The sequence below is a fragment of the Prenolepis imparis genome, unplaced genomic scaffold, assembly GCF_030444845.1.
Source record: "Prenolepis imparis isolate NDT839.2.m4 unplaced genomic scaffold, iyPreImpa1.0 SCAF_14, whole genome shotgun sequence".
Taxonomy (NCBI): Eukaryota; Metazoa; Arthropoda; class Insecta; order Hymenoptera; family Formicidae; genus Prenolepis; species Prenolepis imparis.
In genome coordinates this window covers 4,434,572-4,447,550 of record NW_028141172.1, presented here as the reverse complement: position 1 = coordinate 4,447,550, position 12,979 = coordinate 4,434,572, and the positions used below count along the sequence as shown (strand labels likewise).

General features: G+C 30.6%; 1 protein-coding gene across 6 annotated transcripts; it reads right to left on the bottom strand.

Annotated features, from left to right (window-relative positions):
• Positions 1 to 4,208: 4,208 nt before the first annotated feature.
• Positions 4,209 to 10,922, bottom strand: LOC145945255 (uncharacterized). 6 transcript variants are annotated; one of them, XM_083054134.1, is made up of 7 exons: positions 10,674 to 10,922; positions 8,641 to 9,404; positions 6,807 to 6,934; positions 6,601 to 6,749; positions 6,165 to 6,224; positions 5,576 to 5,738; positions 4,209 to 5,217 (listed from the first exon to the last, which is right to left on the bottom strand). In XM_083054134.1, the coding sequence occupies exons 2-7, from the start codon at positions 9,092 to 9,094 to the stop codon at positions 5,080 to 5,082; spliced, it is 1,092 nt and encodes a 363-aa protein (XP_082910260.1). In that variant the 5' UTR covers positions 9,095 to 9,404; positions 10,674 to 10,922; the 3' UTR covers positions 4,209 to 5,079. The 6 variants fall into 6 exon arrangements, with proteins under 6 accessions (XP_082910260.1, XP_082910264.1, XP_082910261.1 ...); XM_083054138.1 differs by having other exon boundaries at positions 6,807 to 6,931; XM_083054135.1 differs by having other exon boundaries at positions 8,641 to 9,196.
• Between the last annotated feature and the right edge of the window lie 2,057 nt (positions 10,923 to 12,979).

Here is a 12,979-nt window from a genome sequence, read left to right as displayed (position 1 = left end):
GGCCGCGCGAAAAAAGATATATAGATTATTTCGACGCGTTTATAGCTACACGTGGCTGTTCGATTTCTTCATCGTCACGATCGATAAATCAAAACTAGAAAATCGAACAGTTCCGTTTAGCTCTAGACGCGTGCGAGGAATGCAAATCTTTGTACTCTCGCAGAAAAGTTGATGAGATATATTATGTATTATACAGGGTGACCAAATATACTAATGAAAGATATTTCAAAGATAAATTCTTTGATAATAAAATCGATTTTTCAATTTCCAATTCTAATCTTTAACTGAATCGTTTTTTTTTTTTTTTTTCAATAAAACAAAATAAAGACACATGTAATATAAAATATTAATATAAGGCTAAAATTATATACATAAGTATATAATTATATAAATTTAAGATTAATAAATATCTAAAAATTATAATATAAAAAGAAGAAGATTTATTAATAATTATTATTAATAGATTAATATTTAATTAATAATTATTATTGATAGAATTATTTTTATTAATAAATAAAATTTTTTATTATTGTTTTATCTTTGAAAGCCTAACCGAAAAAATTCGACTTGAGAATGTCAAAGATGTCTATCGCTGAGATATTTTTCCGTATTGCGCGAACACCCTGTATATAAAAATATGCGCGTCGGCCTATTCAGTACAAAAAAAAGCAGATCGTTATAATGATATTATATTATATCACGGATTATTGTGTTATGTGAATAATTACATTTTATGTTGTTAACGAAGTCGTAATATATATATATATAAATATAAATATAATACAATGTTTCTATATACGTACAGTTATACGCAAATATATATGATTTTATATATATATATGTATATGTATATGTATTAGCAACGTACTCATATACGTTAACAACGTTATGTCGATGTCGACAGTTGTGTATCGCTCTCTCCTTCCCTGTAATTCCGTGTTTTTTAAGGACCCGCGTGTAAGAACCATTTGTGTTTTTTAAAACTTTGTAAGGTTCCCTTCCCTCCCCCCACTTTTCTTTCAAGTTGTGCGTTTTTTTATGCTCTAGTAATAAAATAATCGTTCAAGTTTCTCTCCTAATTTCAGTAATCGCGAAGATCGTCGAACGATCTACGATATAAGGATTCTTATCGAAGAATAATAAATTGCTAAGTGCAATATATGCGTGTAATATATAAAATTTTCGACTAACTTATCGACTCAACAAGATTATTTAATTATGCATATATAGATTCATGTTGCGCCAAGAAGGTTTACTTTAACTTTCGCGCTTTCGTTGAAAAATCGGCTCCGAACTCGCCGAAGATTTCACCGAAATGAAAGATTGCGTTCGTAAATAAATGAGATGCTGCGTATAATCGCGCATGTCGAATCGTAGACGAAGCAAGGAATTCGCTCGCTTTTCTCGGATTCTTATTCGAACTTATTGATCGATCATAAATTAATTAATATTGACTCGAGTTTCAGAAACGATGTTCTTGTTAGTTTGTCACGTAATGTTTTTGAGAGAAATGGCGAAAATATCAGAACAGCCTTACATATGAAAAAGAAAAATATATCCTACATTGATCTTTAGGATACTCTTCGCTGTTGCTCACGAGTGTATAATGATTGAAATAATTTTGAATGGCGCGGACCAGCCGGCATAACAATTTAGAGATTTAGACGAGACGACGAAGAAATGTACCTATTATTTTTGTACTTAATTTTAATAAAGGTTTATATGCTTTTTTATAAAAAAGAGAGACGCTTGAAATGCCTGCTATTTAATCGATTATAATTGTTTTGATTTTTTCATCCGTTATCAAATATAAGACGTGAAATTTTATCTTGAAGAATATCGCTGAATATTTTTTAGATATCCTTTATATGCTTTATATTATTGAATCTTCGATCGTAATGAAAAAGGAACAATTAATTTTTTAAAATAATTATATATATAATTAAATATAAAATATTTTCAATTGAAAGATCTGTTGTTTGCAATTATAATAATACATATTTTCGAGACATTTTTTAATTAAAAATCTTCATGAATGGATAATTATATAATGAATTAAATAAATTCTCAAGGAAAATGATTGAATAATATAAAATACAATTTTTTATCTAATAAAAAAGAGGTCCTAATTTTTTTAAATTTCGTCGCATATTTTTGAGAGACTGAGTCTTTTATCACTGATATAATTCAACAGACAATAGATAACATCATATATAATTTTTATGTTGAAGATTGCAATTTTATTGCAATGTTACATATCCCTCGAACAATGAATGATCTCAACAAAGCAATAAAGCATGATAAATGTATACACACTCACCGATGCCGACTACAGGATTTCCTGTTCCTGGATTCCTTGTGCGGACTCCTTTTGCGCCGCTTCCTTCTCCGAGGATGATCTCCGTTGGATATCTCCGCTGGAAACAGAGAAAAGGATTTGATTACGCTTGTACGCGCTAATTTAATTATGATAATGGCGAATAAATAATGTGCTCGCCAACATCATAGTGGAAACGGAGAATCTCAATTGTCTTCCTGGATTCCGTTATAGATATACGTACTTTTGTGCTTTCTTTTTCTTCGTCAATCATCCTCGCTGAAAGTAAATCGAAGATATCGCGAATTTCGTTTCACACTCGCGCACTCAGCGATATAATATAACCTTATTAAGACTACAACTTTAGAATTCACGAAAACGACTTATGTATTCATACTTAGACTTTTTATAACTATCAATACGAGCAAAAAACGCGACGCGATCACGTGAACGTGTTGGTGCCAAACGCGCACAAAGGTTATTTGTGCTCTCCTTTTCTTCTTCGGTCCTCGCTGGAAGAAAATCAAAGATATCGAATTTAGTTTCACGCTCGCGCATTCAACGATATAATATAAACTTAGACTATAACTTTAGAGTTCGCGATATCGATTTGTATTCATTCTTAGACACTTTTTGTAATTATAAATACGACGAAAAGCGCGACGATCAACGACACGACGTGAACGCGTTGGCGCCAAACGCGTAATGGTCGACTGATCTGGCGCCACCTGATAATGGCGGCAAATTCAAACGCGAATAATACAAACAAGTGGATCGATAATGATTGCATAATTGTTGATTGTGATGAATATTAAATTGTATCAATATTAAATTGTATAAATATCAATATTATAAATTGTATAATATCAAAATTGTGTCAATATTAGAAATAAATTGAAATAATAATTCATATCTAATATATAATTTTTTAAATATTAGAAATAATATTATATTATTATCGAATGGTGCGGTGGAATTAAAATTATACAAAATTCATTCTTTAATTTTCAAACAAAAACTGCGCAATTTTTCTTGTTGTTCAAAGCGCGAAATATTTGAGATATATCATATGTGTATTTAATATCTTAATTTGTTAAAGTAAATATAATATAAGGAATGAAAAGGAGTGTAAAAGAGAATTGTGTATCTTTTCGGTTTCCAAGAGACTTATTATGACTATTAGCGTTCCGTAAAATAATTTATTTATGAACAAGAATTATGCAGCAGATATTATCGACGAATCACGGCAATCAATCCTTGATGATAATTAATCATCACATATCGCATGTATATGTACTTTATTGGGTTTATTTTGCAAAAATTTGCCTTTTCTAACAAAAACAGACCGTGCGTCGTCGATATAGTTCTTTCATTAAGCTAAAATACCTCTCGAATTTCGTGATAATTTAATGAGATTCGCGCACTTAAGACATATTTATCTAAAACTGAGAATCGCGAGGAACTTTTTTAAATTTTTATCTCTTTAAAAAAAGTTTTATATTTTCAGACGAGATCTCCATATTCTGATGGACTCTCATCTTGTACAATTTAATAATTTTTCTACGTTACAAAAGTATACAGTAAATTATTCACAGTGCGTATAAAATTCTCTTTTATCGTATTATCGCTATCGTCTTTGATTTATTATCTATATAAGAAACTTTATTCGCTTGAAATTTATATAATTTTTATCAATAGATAATATTTCGGTCAAAATAATTTTTCATCATTTTTATTTAAATTATTATTTTAATTAAATAGATAAAAAAGAGAAAAATTCATAATGTTCCTCGAGACTTCGATTAGATTTGTCTTATGACAGATTGTACGTGTTCTGAAAGGCTTGCACTAATCAAGTTCTCGTACATAAGTAAGAAGTTTAGTATATACGATGTGTAAAGTATTGTCGACGGACGGGTTATTTACCATAAATCGTTGAAGATATTTTTTTTTTTTTTTTGGCAGCTCTGTCAGATCGATTCAGGACATCAATAATGTACGATAAAATCTCGAATGCCAAAAATTACAAATATATGCAAAATAAGTGCAAATTTTTATACATGTTAATTTATATTTATATATGTGCATATATATATATATATATATATATATATATGCATATATATGTATATATAATTAAATAGTTACATCAAAAGAAAAAACAATTAAAAATTGTAAATGGTGCTGAAGTGAAAATGATTGGAAAACTATTGCAATTCTTTTTTTGTAAAATTTTATGTTACTATTAATTTTAATGTTTAAAATTATATTTTTTTTGCAACGCATATATCAATAATCAGCTCCAATTCGAGCATCAATTTTTTTTATTATAAATGAAAAACAAAATTAATTATCAAAAGAAATTCAATAGACATTTCATTATTTAGAAAATAGGTCGTCTCAAATATCGTAATTTTTTTAATACAGATATAAAAATTGCGAGGAACATTTCCCGCTACGTCTAAGGATGTCCTGAACATGGCCTAGAGAAAGGCGATCCTGCGAAGGAAAAGGCGTGGAAAGGGCGTGCAAGAAAAATATATTTTTTTTTATTAGATATATAGAGTTAGGATAGTACTTGAACGACTGTACCCGAAGTGTCTCGCTTTCAACGAAGTTATCAATTCATTCGACGTGCACGGATACATCGCCGTTTGGCCCTCTATAGCGATTGCAGTAGACGAATGCAATAGTGATATAACGCATAATCAGCACTTTATATCGTGCGGTGGAAACGCACGCGTTTCGGGCAATTTTGGACTCTAAGAGAGCAGTTTGTCCTCGGGAATGGTCGGGCTGGTGACCGACGGAGCCGCGGATGCGCGCCTCATCGCTTCGGACTCTCGGAGAGCCTCGTCGAAGCTCTGCGTCGAGGTGGATCTCGAAGGCACAACTTTCGTCTGCAAAAAGAAGAAAAAGATTAAAATCTCTGAATAAACACTCAATAAAATTAAATTTCTGTAAACTGATAAATGAATGCAAATCTTTAATGTGTATAATAAATTTTAAATTAATTAATTTTTTTATATAAGTTATATCGTTCATTTTATAATGCATAGATTTATTTATTTATTTATTTATTTGATTATTATTGATTATTATTTGATATATATTAATTAATTAATTTGATAATAAGACTTTGATAAGAAAGAGTAGAAATATCAAGGACACATTTATCTAATAATCTAATTATAAATTATTTAATAAAAAAAAATTAATTTAATATAATTATTTTTTTAATGAATTTAATTTTAATACCTTAATGTTCTCGCAAGCGGATCCAACTCTCTCCTCCAAGGACCGGAAGCTGTCGGAGTTGCGCATCTGACCCAATTTCATGGAAATGCCACTACCAAATCCACCCAGGATACTGGTCGTCTTTTCAGCTGTGGACTTGATTACAGATTCTGTTTTTTGGTATCTGATATGACAAAAGAAAAGAAAAGATTCATCAGTAAACCAGTAAAAATATCGTAATAGCGTTTCAATCGTTTAAATCATCCACTATGAAAACAATAACTATATTAATTAAATTTGCTTTTTTGTTAATTTGGTTTTTGTTTCAAACAAAATGTGCTTTGATAGTCTGTATTACATTGATGATACTCGTCAACACACACTTTTAAATCATCAAATTATTATAAATTAAAATATCGACAAGAATACAAGAACACAAGAGGTCTCCAAAACAGTCAAATTTTGACAATGTGTTTGTTTTATTCGATTTAAGGAATTTTTAAAGCATCCTATGTACAAATATCTATCGCTAGCATGCAGAATACAGATAGATAGAGGAATAAGATTTGAATCATTACCGAAGGAAAACGAGACGGGTTTTTTTACTTACAAATTGTTCCCGGAGACCGTCCTGGTTATACGACCGAGTGTCTCGCCGACATTCTGATAACTGAATGAGAAACCCAACCGAAAGTAAAACAAAAGTCAATACTTCTATGTGTGAAGTCTGAAGAACAGAAGAAGTGGAGTATCAACGTAAAAGAGATGATCGCAACAAAGAGACGAGATACAGAGAGCAGAAGTGAACATAAAGATAGAAATCAGGAAAGAGAAAAAGAAAATCGAAAAACATGCTTCGTGCGTTCTTCGTCAATAAAATATTTCGTGCAACGAATTTGAAGATATTTCACAATCCTGTCACGATGTGTTTCATCCACTTCCCCTTTACATAGAAAATATGACAGAACATACAGAATGTATATATAGAATGTATATACATAGATAAGAGAGATGCGAAAGAAGCCAATAATTCATAACACACATACACTTGGCTCTCCTTGACATTCTTGAGACCTTGATTGACATCGTCGGTGAGCTCTTTCCAAACGCTGATACCCAGTTTCCTCTTCAGATCCTGCGAAACCTTGATTTTGTTGGCGAGGACGTGTCTCAGAGTCTGTATCTCTTCCTCGACCTAAAATCGAACTATGTTATTCCTCGTTTTCAGGATTGTCGATTTTCAGAGACTTACTTTAGCTAATTCAACGCTCCATTCTGCTCTATGATGTTCTTGCTCCTCCAAGGAGAGTCCTTGAAGCTCATTTGCTACACTATCCGAGGGCGATACAGATCCAGCCGAGTGAAGCGAGGCGTCTTCTCCTGGGACAAAAGAAAATAGAAACCTTAGTCACAGTTATACGACATTATGACAGTCATGCTGACTGCTCGGAGGTATCATTTTCTCGCGCCAACAATGTTTAAATATATGTTTAAATATATATGTATATTTATCTCTCTCTCTTTCTTTTATATATTATATATATATATAAAATAAAAAATATATTTATATTTGTATAAAAACGATTTTAAAATCAAATTGAAAAATAAAAAATCAAAATTAAATTCAAAATTAAAATTAGAAATTAGAATTAAAAATTAAGATTGAGTAACACTAAATAGAATATTATCTCACAGGAAATATATAATAGCTTATACTATAAACTTATTGGTCTTTCAATCTATCTAATTCATCAATATTAAGTCTAACTAACTCATCGATCTAGGCTAAGATAGTCGCTGAGGTTGTTGAACGTGATCGTAAAACCAGTTATGAATACATGTCAAAAAAAGCCGAGCAGCTCCAAGTAATTTGCACAAGCGAGCGCTCTTCAGATATTTACAGAGCATTGCAGATTATATTTTTTCTCTCTTTTCACAATACATATTTTAAATTAAAAATTCTTAAATTGAATATTCTTGTTATTAAATTAAATCTAAATTGAAAAAGATATTTCTTTTTATTTAAATAATAAATAAAAATTATGTTATAATATTTCAAACATTTTTTTCTCTGTTTAAATTAAATAAATAATTTTTTGTATTTATAGCTTTAATTTAATGTTAAATATTCCAGATAATTTCTTTTATTTTTAATCTAAAACAGATAAAATTTATCTAGCATTACTGCATAAAAAATGTGAATGCAAAAATAAGAACTTGATCGATTATAATTTTTCGATCAGGAAGCGATTGCTTAAATTCCGAATAAACATGACTGTGTTTCGTCATCGATTGTAAAAAAATGCGCAGAGTTTCGCAGTTTCAACAGAGCGAAACGTCATCCGAGAAAAATTGAAAGCATGCTTTGCCGTACTCGATCGCGATTCTAGTGAGCTCTTTTTTTTTGTACACTTTCACACGTGAAAGAAGAAATAACTCGATGTCGAGAAGCAGTTGGAAACATAAAAACCGCGACATTTTTCACACGAAAATAAAAGATTATAATGCCAGGAAATATTTTGTGAATTTAAAAATCCGCAAATATATTTAAAAAAAAGATTCCATAGATTCAGAAATCTAAGAGTCATAAAAACCAAAAATCAGTGTAATAAACAAATCAAAGATTTTAAGGTCGAACGAAAAAGCTTTCTAAATGTAATGTCTTGATGAATTAAAAAATTTATTTGATCACATTTAACTGCTAATAATTCTTCAATGTTTAATAATTTAATAATATAATATTTCTGGGACACACTATACAATCTTATTGAGTGTAATAATTTTTCTGATTAATTAAACACTCTATTCTATTATTATCTTTTATATATTCTTTTATCATCTATTATAGTATTCTATTATTTTTCTTCACTCTTTAATCTCGACTTGCCGAAATTTATTCTCTTTAAATTCACCGTAAATATTCAAGAAATTAATTCTACAATCCGACAAAGACTTTTTCGACAGACAGCCTATCAAATTATCGACAATCGTCCTAATCTTCATCAGACTTTCAGCGAACGATTTTATAACAATCCCTCTTTATCACGAGAGGCTGCTAAGCAATCTCTCCTCTCTTCTCAGGGCACCTTTTACCAGCTCAAGGAACCTCTTGTAGTTCTGGCTGTTGCTAATCCTGGCAAGGTAGGGCTTGGAGAGGTCCTGGAAGATCACGCGGATCGATCGCCTCTTCTTCTTCTTGACTCTTCCATCATGTGACCCAGCTTCCGCCGGAAGTTCCGTCTCCAGATTAGACAGGTTGCCATCGTCGACGACGATTTCGTCGATCTCGCCGTTGGAATCGCGCCAGCAGTGGACCACCAGCTCTTCCACCTCCTCGTCGTCGAGCTCGTCGATGTCGTCGAAACTCGGCGTCGTCGTCAGCTTCGAGTAATAAACATCTTCTTCATACTCCAGCGACTCGAGCTCGCGCTCGTTCTCGCTCGGACAGTCCTCTTCAGCGTGTTCCTGACAAACTTTCTTGTGCCCTTCGTTGCTTCTTGTATCCACGGATTGCTTAGGGTTCGCCATGTTGCCTCTCATGATTCTTTGGAAGATTCACTTCCGATGTGAAAGAGTTTTGTCTCGAAATTCTGCTCTAAATTCTTGATCGCGAAGAATATTTGACAGAAGGTTCGTCGAAAGCTTTGGAATGTAAAAATATAATACTCGATAGAAGGAACTATGTATTTATCGCGTTAATCTTGTTAAAATATTGCTTAAAATTATTGATTCAGTTTGTTGAAAACTTCGAAATAAAGAAATAATAATTAATGAATTTAAAAATCTATAGATTCAAGACAGCAATGTTGCGCTTCTCATAATTCTTGCTCCAAATTTGCACTTCGAGATTCTGTTTCAAAAAATAATTCAAAAGTCATATTAAAAGTTTCTGAAAAAAGTAATCACTGACAGTTCTAAGAATCAATAAATATAGATTCGATATTAAGAGATTTCGCATAGTTTTTTTTTTTAACAGCTTTCATTAGCAAGTAGCGATGAGATTAAGTAGATTCAAATTTGTTTGCATGATTTCAAACTCTCTATAATTACTTAAAAAAGAAAAAACAGTACTTTTAAATATATTGTGCATCAAGAATTTTTTATGAGAACTTATGAGAAATTTTACGTTATATATGTGTTTGTGTGTGTATGTAGATGTAAAGCACGTATCATAAATAAATTTTGTTTATCTTAGAATTCTAATGCTACTTGTAAAAGATTCGATTCTTTACGATAGAAAATACTTATAATTACTATTTCGGACCTTGCAAGTAGTCAATTTAAAAAATTCAAATATAATTGTTCTAAATTCTATTATTTCGAAGATACAGTATATGAAATATTACACTGAGAGAATTTTCTCTTAGAATTTACCCTGACAAGTATGGTAAAAAATTTAGGACAATATGGTATAGAAAGAATTTTATGAGAATTTCTCTGATTAATATTATCACAATAAAAATAATAATATCTATCACAATAAAATATAAAACATGGTTGATTCATTTTACTAAACTGAATAGTAAAATTAATCAACCATGTTTTATATTTTATTGTGATAGATATTATTATTTTTATTGTGATAAATATTAATCAGAGAAATTCTCATAAAATTCTTTCCATACCATATTGTCCTACAATTACCATGATTTTCAGAGTAAATTCTAAGAGAAAATTTTCTCTGTATAGTTTTTAAGAGTATTATTCGAATTCTATAAAATAAAATTTGATTATTGAATTCGATTTTTAAGTACACATTAAACTTGATCCCATCTCTACTAGCAAGTCGGTTTGCTCCAAAATCTTGCTTCAAAATTTTATAAAATTTCGCTCCATTCTCGCTTCAAAAATTGTTTTAAAAATATGCTTACACATCTCATAAATAAATCGATAAATATCTACAATTTTAATTTCGCATATTGTGCACTTTGCACATACTTAATCACAATAGAATATTATATTATCACTGTCCAGGAATTCACTATTATTCAGAATTCACGCTATCGAGAATTAAATAAATTAGAGAATTAGAGAAATCTCGACGGAAAAATCTGTAGACTGGAAAATTTGGCGCAATTAAATTCCATTCACAATTAAGAGATCACAATTAGACACTCACGTTTCACCGGGAATCTCATTAGAATCGCGCGAAATCACTAGGAACAACTTCGAAGATTCGCTCTTTCCAAAGTTCAGAATCGATTCCCGGATCTAACATCCGCGGATTTAACAAATTATGTATTATTTTGTTAAATCCGCGGATTCGCGAGGCGATCTCCGAAAAGCGACCACGTGCGCACTCACACGACCAAACAGCTGTTGTCTGTCAAAGAACGACGCGACCGCGAAGACGCAAATGTTTCGAAGAAATCAAGACGCGAGTCTCACTCTGCTTTAATGGAAAATAAAAGTAGGAAAGGAGAGTGGACAGGGGAAAAGAGGAGAGAGAGGAACAAGTGGCCTCGGTTCTTCAGAAGAAGGAAAGGCCCCAGTAGCGGCTTCTAAACACGGTCCCACGGGTCCCATATCGTATAAACAAACTTTTAGATACTTCATTTTATTATATTATTATTTTTCTTTTTATGCGTGACAATTGGTATTTTTTGCGATCGACTGTTTCATTAAAGAATTGACCTTCTCTGCAAGATTATATTTTGAGCGCAATTGTACCGAGCAAATTTTTTTTAAAATTAGCACTAATTACGAAACCCTCGTTAATTTCTACCAACGCAACTCTCTGCACTCGACCGACTTTATCAGGAATTATTCTCTAACAATAAGCAAAATTATTCTGATGTACTTGCTACGTTTAATTTTAATCCTTCTGTTAATGAACGGAAATGTAAATAAACGGAAAGATGTTCTATAAATGAACGGAATGAAATATAACCCAAAGCAACTGATACAAAAAAATAATTGAATAATAATTATCTAATGTAAAATAATAATGAAATGAACTGAATAATAATAAACTAATGTAAAATTAGATTTTATTCTATTATTTAAAATAATTAAATAATAATGATCTAATGTAAAATTAGATTTTATTCTATTATATAAATATTTTTATCGCATTTTTATTTTGTACTATTATTAATCGCACGTTTTTATTTAATTGTAAAATAAAAAGATAAATGTTAAAAATGTGTTTCAGGGAATTTTTCTCGAAACAAAATACAAAGTGCCTTTGTATTTGAAAATCTCCTATAATAAAATAACGAAAGAATATTCGATATAAAAAAAATTGTCACAGTGTAATGTCGAAAACATACAATTGGTACCCAGATATCAAAACATTGAAAGATGAAAAATTTTGCATTGAAGGATTAATAGCCGCTGTGCATTTTTATTTGTTTAAATTATGACGACAGATATATAAAGTAGGGAAAATAGAGACAAACACAGAAAGAGGGAGAGAGAGAAAAATTTAGCACGATCAAGCGTTTTAATTGGTTTGAATTGGACTGAATGGACAATCATGGCAAAGAGTGCATTGTCTCTTTTCGCGATCGATTATTATGAAAGCGCGGAAGAGAGCGTGGCATACAAAGACGTCTAATATAATAAAAGTTTCTAAAACTTCTTGTACAGGGAACCTTGAGAGAAAACCGGTTTATCGATTCGACCCAACGGCGGATTCTCGTCCATGCTTAGCGATGTGTGTTTAGCACTAAAGACGGTCGTTGCATTTTTATCGATGAACCTTTTCAGGGTTAATATATTTTTTTCTTTTTTTTTTTTTCTCGGAGAAAAATAACATTCGACGCGAGTATCGGATGGAGACAGAAGAAAATTCCTTCTAACGCGTGTTTACGAGAAATTGGAACAAGTAAAAAAATGGACAAGAGTCCAAGAAATAACAAGCTTGATTCAAATTGATTTACAAGTAATAACACACACACAAAGTATAATAAAAAATGTAATTTAAAAAACATATCTCTTTTTAATATCTTTTTGATTAAGGATTTTTCTGTTTAATATATATTTATTTTCTTAATTCTTTATTGTTATCTTGAATTTAATTCAAAGAATTATTTTTCAACTTATTTCTTCTTATCTTTAATGACTCACTACCTTATCTTAATCTTTCTTTACATATATATATATGCAAATTGTCAAATATCGATATTAAAATATTTCTATATTTAAAATATAAAAAAATATTGAGAATTAAAGAATAATTAAGAATATGTTAAGAAAAATAATTAAAAACAATGTATGTTTAAAAACATCAATGTGTTGCGATTAAATTCTTTTCGAAGAAATCAATCAACAATAACAGTGAGCAAATCGACCTTAATTAAGCTGCAGCTGCACCCGCATCATAAATGCAATCTATGCACGTCAGCTGTATTTATACTTTATTTTCTCTTTTCTTAATAAAAGAAGATTTACGTAAAAAATTGTTATTATAATAATTTCACA

Bases quoted from the DNA above. Each gene is read 5' to 3' on its own strand.
- LOC145945255 (XM_083054134.1), bottom strand. From the start codon at position 9,094: ATGAGAGGCAACATGGCGAACCCTAAGCAATCCGTGGATACAAGAAGC. The intron at 6,750-6,806 runs GTAAGTCTCTGA...GTTCGATTTTAG, and splicing joins GGAGCGTTGAATTAGCTAAA to GTCGAGGAAGAGATACAGAC. The intron at 5,739-6,164 runs GTAAGTAAAAAA...TTGTCATATCAG, and splicing joins ACGGTCTCCGGGAACAATTT to ATACCAAAAAACAGAATCTG.